The 15,266-nt window shown below is 43.1% G+C and overlaps 1 protein-coding gene across 2 annotated transcripts in view; it reads right to left on the bottom strand.

Annotated features, from left to right (window-relative positions):
* The window catches only part of Fgf13 (fibroblast growth factor 13), a 508,789-nt gene extending 496,576 nt beyond the window's left edge, over positions 1-12,213 (bottom strand). For both annotated transcript variants that reach the window (XM_048457651.3, XM_085684756.2), the window contains exons 1-2: positions 12,119-12,213; positions 11,272-11,478 (exon numbers count right to left, since the gene is read on the bottom strand). In XM_048457651.3, the coding sequence (XP_048313608.1) occupies positions 11,272-11,320 (49 nt within the window). In that variant the 5' untranslated portion in view covers positions 11,321-11,478; positions 12,119-12,213. The remainder of the gene's footprint in view (positions 1-11,271; positions 11,479-12,118) is intronic.
* Positions 12,214-15,266: the final 3,053 nt, after the last annotated feature.

The raw sequence follows: 15,266 nt of genomic DNA, 5'->3' as shown, positions 1-15,266 counted from the left end.
TGAAACATAAGCAACATAAAGTCACAAATAAATTCAAAAGAGCTGGGAGCATTTTACTCAAGATGCATGCTCAGTTTTGGAACAGCTAGCATTAACCAAAATACAGAATGCAAAAGTCCTTGCATTGGCCAAGCCATGACTTCCAGGCTCTCTCTGCAATTTTGGCCTTTTGTATCTGGTCTTTGAGGTGCCCAGCAAGTGTGTCAGAGAGCTAAATTCTGGGGTGGAGACAAGGAGAAAGGCAACTACTCCAGTCGACCCCAGGGCTGGGGCTGTAAATCTTAATGCCCATCCCAGGTCTCCCACCAGCTGGAGTGCACTGGAATCCAGGGCCTTCGCTGCTACAGGCAGAGATTTCTATGTTCAAAACACAGGTTTCTTGGCCTGAACCTGCAGCGGCAGCTCTTTGTGACCCTTCCACTCCAGTGGGTCACATCATAGGCATGAAGAGCAAGGGAGCAAAACCCTCTGCTGCCCTTGCTGTCCATTGCTGCCTGGAAGGAGCTTTGTCATGCCGGGCACCATGCAGCTCCTCTCCAAGTTTCACCTTTGGTGACACAACTTTTCCGTGTTTCTTTTTTAGGCACCTGCCACATCACGAGGTTAATGAGCACACTGAAGTTTGTAATAAAACTGCCTGCCAGATACATGGCGACTGCGGGACATTGCTTGACCAGACCTTACAACGGGACTGCCTGACTGCCCAGTTCCCAGCAACTTGGAAAACAAGTGCTCCCTGGAAGGAGAGCATGGAAGGTGCGTCTTGCCCTGTTTCCAAGAGAATGGCTGGCATTGTTCTGTGAGCTATGAAAACCGGTGCAGATCCTAGAGCTCTTGGAAGACTTAACATATGATAAACCCCCCAAGGGGAGAGGCAAGCATACACACAGAGAATCAAAGGCAAAATAAGCAGGTCAATTCTCAATGCTTTCAAAGTCTGGTTTAGAAAAAAAAAGATTCTGAAAATATCTATGGGCATATTCAAGAACGGCATTCAGCCTGCCTTCTTTGGGTTGTTTACTTCTACTTTTATCTGCAAGATAAATATTTTAAGAACTCGAGCTGTTTACTAATCCTCAGTTTCAGAGCAGTTGAAATGCTACTACCTACACTATCTGGAGGGATTTCTGAAGAGCTGGGTCTCATGTTTGTTATTAAACTTACCTATAACCACTCAATAGACCTGTCACTGTTAATTATGGCTGTTAAACATAGGTTGCTGCAGCGCAGAGGAAAACATTACATGATTCCCAACTTTGAGAACTATAATTAATATGCTTGTTCAAGGCGGGTGTCTCTGTTAACAAGGTATATTTTTGGAAATATTATCTAACTGAATGCAGCACAAATAGTATGAAAACTAAAGCTCACATTTTAATTCTTCCATTTAAAATTAGTTATATAATAAGTAGTGAAAAGTTTATCCAATACAACTACATTTCAAGGAAGTGGGGGCGATTTCACTCACTGCCGTTAATATAGCTATCAAGTGAAAAAAGCCAGAAATGAGACTCCTCCAATTAGCCTACTGCACACAAAGGAAACACATTCAGTTAATATATCCACTGACATCTGTTGACAAGAGCAGGAAGGAGGGAAAATAGAGAAGGAGGGAGAATTGAAGAAGACCTACTAGGGAAATGAAACATATGATTCTGATGATCAGCAGACCGAAATCATATACCGTGTAATGAAAAATAAAATAAAACAAGTGGAATTTTATTCAACAGTGAATTAAGAAGAAGTGTCTGCTCAAGTACATGGGTAAAAATGTCCCAGATACAGCACTGGAAAATTGTGCTATTTTATTCAAACTAACAACTGCTTGAGTGTTGATAGCCATAGTCAAAAGGCCAATTCTCTACCACAAGGGCTCAGGGAAATGGGCAAGTGATGGGAAACATACTTTGCAAAGTAAGAAGTTAGAATATCCAAGGCCGGTAGGAAAAGAAAGCACAGCTTTTATCATAGGAAATGGTTTCTTCCAATGCTGCAGTCCAAGGCCCACCACAGTTCACTACAGCAGCAGCAAGAACAACAGATCAGATGTGTTTTATTGTAAACACCACAATACTATAACAACCATGCACGTCTGAACACATTACCCCTAATTACATTTATGTTGATGCATATACCTGAACTTACATTTGTGCAGATCAGGATTTGAAAAGATGTAGACGTGCTGTCTAGGGATACAGAATATAGCAAAGTGCTTAGGAAGTAAATGTATCCTCAGACAAACCTGGCTCAAATCCTCATTCTGTTATCTTTTTAGAAACATACACATAAAACCTTTTATAAAGTGAAAGTTGAACTTACTTCATAGTAATTAACCAGTTCCAAGTACATTTAAATTAATGTGTGTGAACATCACAAAAGTCAGAATGGTTTTTCTGAAAGACCTGCGTTCGGGTGCAAGTCATGAGTAGAACCACAGAGTTTGTACAGGCTGACAATGACGTCAGACTAGACTGGCAACACCATAGTCATTATCATATGTAAGTATTATAGAACATGAAAGGTGTAGAGTAAGAACCAACCCCTTTAGTAACTGTCCCCAGCCTTTGGACAATCATTCTCACATCTTGATGAGTGACATCACACAAGATTGCTTCCACCTCAGAGTCTTAGTTTTTTCATCTTTCAAAAATGAAGAATCTATGTATAGTCTATCTTGCATAAATTGTTATAAAGATTTTTTGAAGTATTTCATGTCAAAACCCTGGCATCTGGTTTTAGGATGCTCAATGAAAATTGTATCTCCTACGTATATAGGTATTAAAAACTAACTGACCACTGATAAGTGTTTCATTTAGTTAAAGCTTTGACTCTGGTGATCCTGAGTTACAATATAAATATGCTCAGGTGTGTATCAAATTAAACCACCAAGAGGCAACGACAGAGTCTTTCTCCAGTGTACTGCCTTCTGACAAGACAACAAAGCAAGAATTCGACACAGCATAGTATAATATAAAATACCAAAACATCGTATAATCATGCTTTTGTTTTACCATTTGATTTACTTGAAACATGACTTCACTGTAAAACCTCAATTGGCATTAAATTCCCGACCCTCTGTGTGAGCATTACATCCCAGATGGAAAGGTGTGACTCAAGGGCCTAACTCTGACTTTATGTCCCAAGTGCCAGGATTACAAGAACGTAACAATATACATGGAAGAACCAATGACCGTTGGTGGATTTATATGGCACATCATTCAACAGTCATTTGTTTATTCTTTTCAAACCAAGCATGTGCTAGTGACTTGTAACCTGCTAGCTGTATAACCTTATATAAACAATACAATTTGTCTGGACTTTACTGCTGTTGTCTTTAAAGTTCATATAATGCATACCAATCACTATTTGGCTACCATAAAAGCTAAAAATGAACAAGATAGATAACTTAGAGCAATGTTTCTCAACCTTCCTAATGCTGTAACCATTTAATACAGCTCCTCATATTGTGCTCACTTCCAACCATAAAATTATTTTTGTTGCTATTTCATAACTATAATTTTGCAACTGTTATGAACTGTAATGTAAATATCTGATATGCGGTATATCTGATATGCAATCCCTGTGAAATGGCCATTTGACCTCCAAGGGGTCCAGACCCACATGTTGAGAAACACTAGCTTAGAGGCTAAGTGCTTGCCATTGTTCCAGAAGACTAGTGTTTGATTCCAAGTATTTACATTGGGCAGCTCACAATTGCCTATAATTCTAATTTCAAGGTATCTGACATCTTCTTCTGGCCATGTGAGCAAATGTACTCACATGCATATACACACACTCAACACACACATACATAACATACATATAAATAAAACTAATTTTAAATGTATAGTTCAATCAATCAACAGATAGGTAGTTAGATGATAGATAGATAGATAGATAGATAGATAGATAGATAGATAGATAGATAGATAGATAATCATTGCCACAATATATAAAAAGACTTAATGAGATAAATAAAAATGAAATATGTCTAATAAGTAGCAAGTATTCAATAATGTAGGTGCTACAATAATAATGATAGTGATGTTTATTACTTTTCAGTAGTTAAACTAGAACATGCTGCCTGAAGGATTTCTCTGCCTTGTCTAGGCAATTCAATAACTACTTTTTATTGTCTAACCAAGTATAAAACTATTAAGTTCCCTAGGGTAAGGCAGAGTAAAGTCTTCAAAGAAACAAGAAATGAGAGAACAAGATAAGGTGTAGTAGCAACAAGGAGGAAATATGCTGAAAGGTGAGGTAGTGTCTTGTCATATACCAAAGACTACAATGTACTTTGGTATCTGACAAATGTGTACTGACAGTAATAGAAATTAAAACAACAGTTATTCCTTGACTTTAAAGAGTCTTGAAAGAATAGGGTAGGTTGACAACATTCCAGATATCACACTAGTGCTGATTATATGTGTAACATGAGCGGGCTGCTTGTTGGGGCTTCTGTCCTGCCCAGTCCCCCAGCTGTTTAGTTCCAGAGAAAATCACACAGAGATCTCCATAAGTTATAAAACTGATTGGCCCATTAGCTCAGGCTTTTTATTAGCTCTTGTAGCTTACATTAACCCATTGTTCTTATCTATGTTAGCCACATGGCTCAGTACCTTTCTCAGCGGAGCAGGTCACACCTTGCTTCTTCCATGATCTGGGCAGGAATGGGAGGAATGGGCTTCCTCCTTCCTCGAATTCTCCTGTTCTCATTGCTCCGCTTCTACTTTCTGTCTAGTTGACCAGCCTATACTTCGTGCCTGGCCAATCAGCACTTATTTAAAACATGATTGACAGAATACAGAGAATTATCCCATACCATATATGGATGCAAATATTTCTCAAAAATCCCTCAACATGCATCCTTCAGAGATGTGTATGTTACTACAGTAAACCTGAAGAATCAAAAAGAATGTTGGGTTCATACTATGTTTTCATTGACTATTTTATAGTTTGGCTTCTGATCAGCCCTAACTTTCATCAGTTTCTTTCTTCCTTCCTTCCTTCCTTCCTTCCTTCCTTCCTTCCTTCCTTCCTCCCTCCCTCCCTCACACCCTCCTTCCCTCCCTTCCTTCTTTTCTTTCTCTCTTTTTCTCTCCCTTTCTTCCTTTTTATCTTTCTTACTTTCCTCCCAGACTCTGCTGATAGGATACATAAAGAACAGACATTCATAACTAGAAAGTCCTTTAAACCAAATCTGATGTTTCTGCAGACAGGCCAAGCAAGTACCCTAACTTAGACCAGACCTATTGTACTCTCTACAATGTCAATAAAACTATACTTCAGCAAAAGTCAAGGGTACTGCCAGATTTAAGAGAACCAACAAGGAAAAGCATTACCCTCTAGCCTTAGCCTTTGACGAAGGTCATTAGTCAGGGAAACTAATACCATTTCCATTTGAAATTGAAAGCTTAAATGAATGTAGCAGAGACAGAGTCAAGGGAAGGCATGAAACCTCCCTTTAGAGTAATCTCAACATACAATAATTATAATTTATGCTTAATGTTTATCGAAACTCAGCTCTCTTAACAAAATAGTTCCTTATTTTTGACCATACCTCAAGATCAGGAATATATCTCTTTAAAAAAATAGCCCCCTCATTTTCAAGGCTAATAGCCTAGAAAACATTTCTCTGGGAAAAATAAATGGCCATCCATTCAAAAAAAATTAAAAATAAGCACTGGAATAGTGCTATAAAGTACTAGTATAATTAGAAAACATGTGAATCTGCCTACAGATGAACTTGAATTCACCCCTCAAATTGTTTCATCGAGATATGACATTCAGTCAGGTATGGTAGCATACACATTTAATCACAAAATTTAGAAGGTAGAGGCAGAAGCATCATCAATTCTAGGCCAGCCTGATTTTCACAGAATATTCAAGATTAGTTTCCAAACTTATCTCATAAAGAACAAAAGAGAAGGGAAAAAATGACAAATATAAGATATAACCAAATTTCCTTGCCTTGTATACCATAAATAAATAACCTATTTTTCAGATTAAATATGAATGATGTTACACAGAACAATGTAACCTACTGAAATCTACTCCTCAGCCTGCACTGATAAGCTGTAGTGACAACTGTCTTCTGAATAGAAAAATGTACAACAGTGACTATACAAAATGAGTTACCCAGATATCTCTGTTCTGTACTAATTGTTAAGCCTGTATTATGTGCCTTATCATTGCATCTCAAAGGTAATGCTTAGCTGAGCCCAGTAGCAGACATGAAGGTTGTGCTTTACCCATCTGTCTTTAATTCATGTGTTTCTTCTTCTTTGGATTGTTTAATCTTGGCAATTATTTTCCATTCCTTTCAAATTTCTCAACTCCAAAAATATAAGCCATAATGGAATAGACACTAAAAAGCCTTTTTATTGGCTATATTTGAGGAGCTGCAACACATTCTGGTTGTTCTGTGTTGATTGTAATTCCCAGAATGAGGAGTTGATTTGGACATAAAACAGCACAGCTGCAGAGAAACCTGAAATGCTAACAGCTTCAGCTTCCTACTCACGGCTTCAAAACTGAGCCTTCTGACTTACCATCCAAACTCGGATTCCAATGTCCTCTCCCACTAACCTAGCTCCTGTCGTCACAACCACTACAAATCTATATCACTGACATAAGCATGGTCCTCGGCGACTTCTTTCATGTCACAGCCCACACTCTCCTTCACTTAGGACTTAACCCAACATCCATTTCCACTCCAGTTTCACCCTTATCACTAGCCCTAGGATGCAGCCTGGCCCCTTGTAATGACTCGGCTGCTATTCTAAAGGGACTTTATGATAAACGGTAGTAAGACAGGGAAAAGTTACAGCATCTTTATCCCCTGCTTGCTTCCCCTTCTAGCTTCTGTGTATGTCAATAAAGAAGCTGTACATATCCAGAAACAAGAAAGAAGAAATTCTGGCAACTGTGTCTACTCATCTCTACCCTGTATCCCCAAAGCAGTCAAACACTTTTAATTAGAGACCAATCCTGTCATACTATCTCCCTGAAGCGGCAATCACCACATTCACCACAGGAGAAACTATGTGGCTCCTGGTAACTGTCTACAAACCTTGAGTCTGTGATAGAATGACGGAAAAAAACAATTAAACTAATCTCTACATGAGCAATAGATTATGATCACTGATTTTAAGTAAGAGGTCATCTAAGTCAGGACTTCTTGCCAGTGAGCACCTGCTCCAAACACCTGCTTTGCTTGGCCCAAGAGTAAGGCTGACTAGGTGTCAGTGGCCAAGATGACCTTTGGTAATGGAATTCAGAATTCAAGCCAGGTTATGCTGACTGACTAACCACAAAGTCCTGTGCTTCTTTGGGTTGGGTAGAAAGACTATTAGAACTGCCCAGCAAGGAAAGGAAAATGAGATGTGCCCACACATCTCACAATCTAGAATAACAACAGCTATGCAAGTGGATAGCATGGAATTGACCTCTGTCACTCAGTGGCCACCATGAACTGAGCCCTGATGCAAATACTCTCACCAGAGAACCCACAGTCCATGTGACTTTCAAACTTGCCTGTGGCTGTAGGACGAAGCACAAAGAAAAGTGTGGTTAAATCAACACATCTAAGTCCAAATATGTTGCAATGACTCAAATGAGAGATTCTGAATAAAGTATCACCTAGTACTTTTACTTGATCCTGAAGTCATTTGGTATCAATTGTCACCTGCTACAAGTTATTCGGTGCCACAGAACAGCTGCACTAAATTGGACACAGCTCTGAGTACTTTTCTAACACCAGGGTATTGATAGAGCTGATGTAATACGACAGAGATGGGTGAGCAAAAGCTATGCAAATACCTGTTTGGATAAATAAATGCTATGCATTGTATTTCCCTGTGAAGGAAATACATCATCTTGTTCAAGAACTACATGACCTAAATAATATACACTTAGATAAGTTTTAAAGTATATGCAAAGCATATGTTAGTACAAAAGGTTACTAGCTATTCAAGAGTCCCATTTAATAAATTTCAAATAGAATCAAGTACCCTACCCTGCCCTAGAAAGAAAAGTCTAGCCCATCTCGTTACAATTTTTTAAAGTATTACCAAAATTCCCAAGCCTTGGCCCCAAAGAGTTGAAGAACATTACAAAAAACGACATTCTATAATTTATATGCTCTAAATACTATGTTTCTTTTTCTTTGTTTGGAGATGAGGCTTTGTCTTTCATGGGAGGGGTGCTTTTGTTTTTAATTTTTAAGTTTTTGTTGTTTTTTTTAGACATAGTTTCAATTTGTAAGACAGACTGGCATTAAACCTGGCTCAGTCTCTGGAGTAGTGAGCTTACAAGTGAAAATCACTACAACCAACACAAACCCCATTTCATTCAGTAGTACAAAATAAGCTACTGATCACTCACTATGTGTGATTGAGAAAGTCTAGAAATGTGGTGCTCTATAATAATCTTCAATGTAGTGATGAAAGGCTGTGGGCATGAGCCCCAAATGATAGGGTGGGAGGATGAATTTAAATGAGCAGTAGGCTGCAAAACATATTACGAAGTTCATTCAAGCTGCTACTAAATTATTTGACTTGATTCAATCATTTGTCGCAGCATCATTCAAAATTAAATGTATTTTTAAAATATCTATTAAATGTTTGGTCCCATATCTTACTATGTTACAAAGATTATGCTAATGAACACCTGAGATTTGAAAATGGCAAATGTGACTTATATATAAGACATTTGCAAATAACCAAATCACTTCACTATGTAAATAAATTTTATTGGTTAAAACAATGAGTAGATCTGATACTATTCATCTCCAAAATTATCTTTGTCATATAAGATACTTAAAAAGATGATGGGAAACTAACGAATACTTGACATTCACTGTTTAAAACACTTCCTGAAGCAAACAACTAACAGCAAGGCTGAAATGGCAATCTTGATTTTAACCAGAAGAAAATCCCCACTTCCGCAGAAAAGTAAATTCCCTTCTATCAATTTTCCCTATTAAATTAATTTTTCTAATTCCAACCACAATTCTAATGGCTAATTATAGGATCCCTACAGAGAGGTCTGTGTTTTCAAATGTGGTGAGGCAACATAAGGAAATGTCATGACATACGCCTGGCAAGAAGATTTCATTACTGAGTTACAGAGACCTGTGCTCCTCTTTCGAGACGTGCTTATCCATTCTGAACAACTGCAAATTATATACCTAAAACAGCAAGTCGTTTTCTTTGAATGACTTTGGCTCAGGATCCTTCAAATGTAGCTGGAAACAAACCCTGCTAGAAATCAGGAAACAAAGTTCCAACAGTAAAGTTGAAGTAGTCCCAGTTTCAAATGGGAGTGCCGTACCTGGAGCAATCAGATTGCGAAAACCTTGAGTGGCCTTTCCCTCTCTGAGCTCTAGGTGGGAGATGACACTTGAGGGGCAGGTATTGGGCTGTAGCTCAGCCATAAAGTGCTGTCCTCACATTAAGACACTCATATATAATCTCCATCATGTCAAAATAAATGTTCAGGACCCTTTGGTCACTTTTCCTTGTCATATCTTTGCGACCTTTCATGATTAAGAGAGTCCCGGAAATGTGGAAACAGCACTTCTAGTCTCAGAACTTAGTGTTACAGTTAGTATGTGTGTCCCAAACGACCGCCATGTTTGAGTGGGTCTCCAAACCTTAAGTTGACACCTCTGACCCTTTGGACAACAGACTTAACCGACCACAAACTTCCGGAGCCTTTAGTTAACCGCTTTGCCTAGTGGGAAGAGAAGCAGCTGCACTTAGAAATCTAAGGATAAAGGCCCTGAGCTGAAGAAGACTTTGACAACTTTCCCAGGGGGTGAGCTGGCACTACCCTAGAATCTCCTGAGAAAGTAAGCTCTGAAAGAAGGGTAGACCTGAGTCGAGGAGAACAGGGGATGGGGAAAGAGTGGGAGGCAAAGAACCCTAGGGTTCAGGGAAGATTTGAATTCCCCCTCCTGCCCTCCCATCAACAAGAGCTGGAGTTCTCCCCACTCCCAGGTGCTGAAAATCCACCTCAACAACAGTGAGTCTCTGCCTTTGAGGGTGCATGTGGTCCTTAGGACCTAGCCCACCCCAACTTCTACTGTGACTCTTCCAGACACTTGCATCTGAGCTCAGGGCTCGCCCACACCTCCTCCCTGTGCCTGTCTCTGTGCCCTAGTCCTCAAGGCTGCTGCCTCCAGTTAGCTGGGTCCTCAGAAAGGAGACCACTACTAGGAGCTGGTGTAGTAGAGGACACCCCTTCCTTTTCTTGAGTTCTTCCCAGCCTTAGCCGACTCTGCTGCATGTCCCCGAAAAGTACACTCTGGAGGACATGGGATCAGAGGCGCCTTGGGCCAAGTAGTTATATCCCTGGCAGCTGAGAAAAGGGACTATGCCCTCCTGCAGAGGCCCACTACCACTAGGCACTAGTGGCAAGGGGACAAGAGCCTTTGTTCTCCCGGGGCTTGGCAAGGCTGCGCTACTGAGGCGCAACGCGGGCGGCGCCAGGGTACCCAGATTGCTCACTTTTGCACGCGGCATGTCAAAAGGTGCACATTCCTTTCCTGCTTTCTCCTTTGAATGGGATGAGTAGGAAGTTGGGGAGTAAGGGGTGTGAGGTGAAAAGAAGCATGGGGGAGGGGTTCTGCATATGGGCCAGGCTCTTTGTTTGCACTGGGGGAAGGGAGAGGGGGATTGAACATGGGTCTGAGCTTGGATCCTGAGAGTGGGACAAATTCCTGAGTATGTCACCATGTTGCACCCGCGCAGCACACATATGCACACATACTCTCTGGAGCGTCTACATACACACACACGCGCGCGCACACACACACACACACACACACACTTAGACACAGACACACACTTAGATACACACACTCAGATATACACGCACACACACACACACAGAGACACACAAACAGACACACATACACACGCACACACACGCACACATACAGACAGGCGTTCAGTATGTAGCAGGCAGCACGGTTCCTGGCGCTCCAGGCTGCAGCAGCTTCGTCTACCCGCAGCGCCGCCACCATGCGTTCAGAGGGGCAGTGGAGGAGATTAGAGGCACTCGAGGGGCCACAATTCCGCTAGGAAGGAGGGAAAGTGCTGCAAACCCACACTCTCTTAGAGGCCCTGACCTCCTGGGCTTTTGTCCCGGGTCGCAGAGGTCATGGGCAGCTTAGGGTCTGGCAGGGAGACTAGGAGCCACCGGGCGGCGCGCACACAAGGGGGCGAGGGCAACCGAGCAAAGGAAAGGACTGGCCGGTGGGCTTACCCTTAGAAGCATCTTTCTCCTCTTTGGGCTTGGTCACCTTTCCACTCATAGATCCCAGCTTGCTTGACAAGGTTCGTCCAGGAGAAGGAAGTCCTCGCCGAGCGGGCTGGACTTGGGAGAGCGCTTAGGGCGGCAAGTCGCGACCGCGAGCTCTCAGTGTGGCTCCGGGCGGAATCCGCTCTTCCCCACTGCTGTCGCTGCTGCCGCCTGCGAGAGAGTGGGGAGGAAAAGAGAGGGGTGAAGGAGGAGCCGCCGCCCGAGCCCGAGCGGCCGGCCGCGGGAGGAGTCGCTCGCCGCGCTCCAGAAGTGCAGAGACAAAGCGGTGCGGCCGCTGCTCCAGCGCCCCGCCGCTCCTGCCAGTCCGCGGGCAGCTGCGCTCTGCAAGCTTGGGGCACCCGGGAGGCGCGCCCGGGACTCCCCGGCTTCGCCGCTGGCCTGCGCGGGCTCCGTGCGGGTGGCTCGCTCCGCGGGCACCGGCCACGCAGGGAGTTGCCTGGGTGGGTTGCCTAAGCTCTGACGGGCTGCTTTTCCCCGCCTCTCCCAATCTGCTGCGGGCCGCCAACTAAATCAAAATAAAACCCCCGAGGAAGGTTTAAAAAAAAATCAAAACAAAGACGAAAATATTCACTTAAAAATAACGAGTCTCCCCGAAAGGGAAATGTTTGAACATGTGATGAGCAACGTGTGAGCCTGTTACACCGCAGAGCCGCGCAGCTTCTCACCCGCGGGGATTCGGAAAGGGAGGATCGCCTCTTTCTATTTAATCCATTTTCAGGTTCCTGTCTTTTGGCTAAAAGAGGGGCCCCAGTTGCTGGCTGGCAGATAAGCGGGAACCGACGACCCTTACCTGTTCTCTCTCCCTACACCCACACCCCCTTGGAGCTCGCCTGCTCCCTCGCTGCCGCTCTCCCAGCAAAGAACTCTCCGATCCCAGAGAGCCACAAATCAGCACTGGGGTGCGTTCTATATAAACGACAAGGTGTGGGCACGCGGGGGGAGGAAGGGGGCGGCGAGGGCGGGGCCCCACAAAGCCGCCTGCCGGCTGTAGTAAAAGCAGAGCTCGGCAGGGGCGCGCCGACGTCAGCTGCCGCCTAGCAAAAGCCTGGCAGCCCAACGGAGTCCGGCTAGCGAGCGTGTCAGCCCTGTGTCCCCTTTCCGTTTGGACAGGCAGGGCGCTCCTGTGCTGCCACAGGGGGTTCTCTCGAGTCAGGAGTCCCCAGCCTCCACTCTTGTTACACCCTAGACTTCTAGTGCCTGCCTTCCTGGTTGCGCTGATCACCACCTACACTTTGGGGACTCCGCTATTGGCAACTGCGCTGAAATCTCAAGTCTTGGAGTCTGTGATTCTTCACCTCTGGCCAGCTGTCCAAGTTGAGACACACTGATTCTCCTAGAAGAGAGAGAAGGGCGCTGGGATCTGGGTGTCAATAGGGCAGAGAGTGAAACTGACCTGGTGGTTGCATCCCACTCCTACCCCCCACGCGCTAACCCCTCCTCCTAGGGCTGTATGCCCTGGTTGGCAAACTGGATGGATGCACAGTCCCCACTGCTCAGGTTATCCAACCTCATGTGGAGGGAGGTGAGACTAGCCTCTAGAGCTGCAGAAGTATAACTAGGTTCAGCTTGTCTCCCAGTCTAAGCTTGCGACAACCCATGGAAGATCCCTGGGAGTTAGAACTGCAGGAAAAACTGCTCAGAAACCAGAAATCGTTGTACATGGGCCATAAGGGAAAGGAGGAGTCAGTGCATAGGAAGCAGAAATATGGAAGTCAGCAATCAGTCCCTGACCATTAGAAAACCTTTTCCCCTACTCTCCTTTCTGTTAGTGGGGACAAATGTGTGCTGTTAGGGAGTGGGGTGACTGTTAATAGCATGACTTAGTTCACAGAGCCATCAGTCCGGACGTTCATCAAGCCATAGACTTCATCCTGGCCATAGAGATGTGTTAGTGAGTCCTAAGCAGAAAAGCCATTCCCCTCATCCCACTCCACTCCCACCCTCTCCTTAATTTGGTTTTGTTTAATGATATTAAACCAGGCGAAGAAATCATATAGATGGATTAGTCCTACTGAATCCCAGGCAGTAACTCAATTATAAGAGCCTGCTGTGGCTTTCAAGACCGGGAGTGTGGGCTGCCCCTGCTGCCAGCCAGGGTCTAAAGGTCAGTAATCCTCTAAACTCAATTTGCAGCCTCCATATTCAGTCTGGAAGGAACTGTAGGCCTGGTTTTCTTGCAAATAATATCTAATAATCTGGAGCTTGATGACACAACGTAATTATCCAACCCAAGGTTAGACCATTAATTATTATCAGTATTCTGATAAACAAGGAATTTCTCAACAAAAGACAGGAATTTAAAAGGGTTGGAACTTTATGTTTTGAGAGGAAAAAAAAACAAGTTTCTATACGATCTATGCCAAATAATTGTTATCATGCATTTAGTGCCTAACCTGTGCTAAGTGGCAGTGCTAAATCATTAAATCAATATCTTATCATCCCAGCATTCTTATAGAGTGTTGGTATAATTATTTCCATTTTACAAATGAGGAAACCAGGCCTTGGAGTGATTAAGTACAGTGTTTTAAAAAATCAGGTCTCACTATGGAGCTCAGGGTGGCCTTGAACTTCCTGATGTTAAGGTTACTGACATAAACCACGAAGTCCAACTAGCATACACTAAGTCATTTTCAAAAAGGTTACACAAATGGTTATTGGTAGAGCCTGGGTAGGAATTCAGATTGTCTATCTCTAACACCAAAATTATTCGTTATCACGCCATCTTATAGCACTTCCCTTAAAAGGGGAGAAGCACTTTAACTGGACATATCTTTAAATCACAAACTTCTTAGTTTTTCTCTACGTCCCTAAATATACATGCATACATACACACACACACACACACACACACACACACGCACGCACGTCTCCTGTGTACCTATACCATTTGCTTTATCTGTATCCCCCTGGTAAACTCCACATGATGATTTTAGAGAGTTCTCTGTCTTTGCAGATAAGCTCTGCCCCCAGCATTATAATCAGCAAGAATAACATCCAGTTGGAAGCCAGATATCACTTCATTCCTTAAGGGACAATATAACAGTAAACACGGGGTGGAACCCAGCTTAGCTGATATCACTGAGCTGATGAAGAGCGGTGTCTGCTTGGGAGAATGAATGAAATGTGCCTGTCCATGAACACAGTAAGTAAACACGTGTTCCCTCACTGTAAGTCATCCTGCAAAGGAAAGAATCAGAACACAAAGATAATAGACAACCCACGCAAAAACACTTGTTATGTGTACCCACGTTGAGACAAATCAATGATCATCATAAGAACTTTAGTGCCATATACTAGGAATTACGACTCTTTGAGTGCACAGACAAGCAATGTCATCTAAATAAACTTCCTGAAGACTCTGCTAGGGAGGTTATACCCAGCCTCTTTTGTGGGAATTGGGTCTGCCCCTTCTTTTAAGCCCTCTGACATGTTTAATATGAAAATGCTGTTTGCACTGGCTCTGATGAAGGCATACTCCAGCCTCCAGTGTCCAACTCCCAAGATAATTGGTATGCGAAAAGACCTGCGGAAGGAGGTTCTGATATCTGTGCTAGGATGAGCAGAAAGTGGTCCCTACCACCACCAAGAGATTTAATCTGTCTTACTTTATTTTGAGACAAGCTATCATTGTGAGTCACAGGCTGGCCCCAAATTCACAATCATGTTATGACTCCATCCTAAGTGCTGAGAACACTGGTAGGGTTTATAATGCATTGAACCTACAGCATATACTAAAGTGATGCTTTGTTACTTTTAGACCAAATTGGAAATTATCAGACAGAGATGCCTGGCCCACCTATTTCACATGCATTCTGGGGAAAGCCCACTATTGTGTAGGAAGCGTTCCCACCCTGACAAAAGCATATTAACGGTTTTACCACCAGGTTCTATGGCTGATGGTTTATGTTAATCTCCCTGACAACAGCCCACATTGCTGC

The sequence above is a fragment of the Myodes glareolus genome, chromosome X (genome assembly GCF_982192425.1).
Source record: "Myodes glareolus chromosome X, mMyoGla1.1, whole genome shotgun sequence".
In the NCBI taxonomy this organism is placed as follows: Eukaryota; Metazoa; Chordata; class Mammalia; order Rodentia; family Cricetidae; genus Myodes; species Myodes glareolus.
The sequence above is the reverse complement of the archived record's forward strand: the minus strand, read 5'-3'. Positions and strand labels throughout refer to the sequence as shown.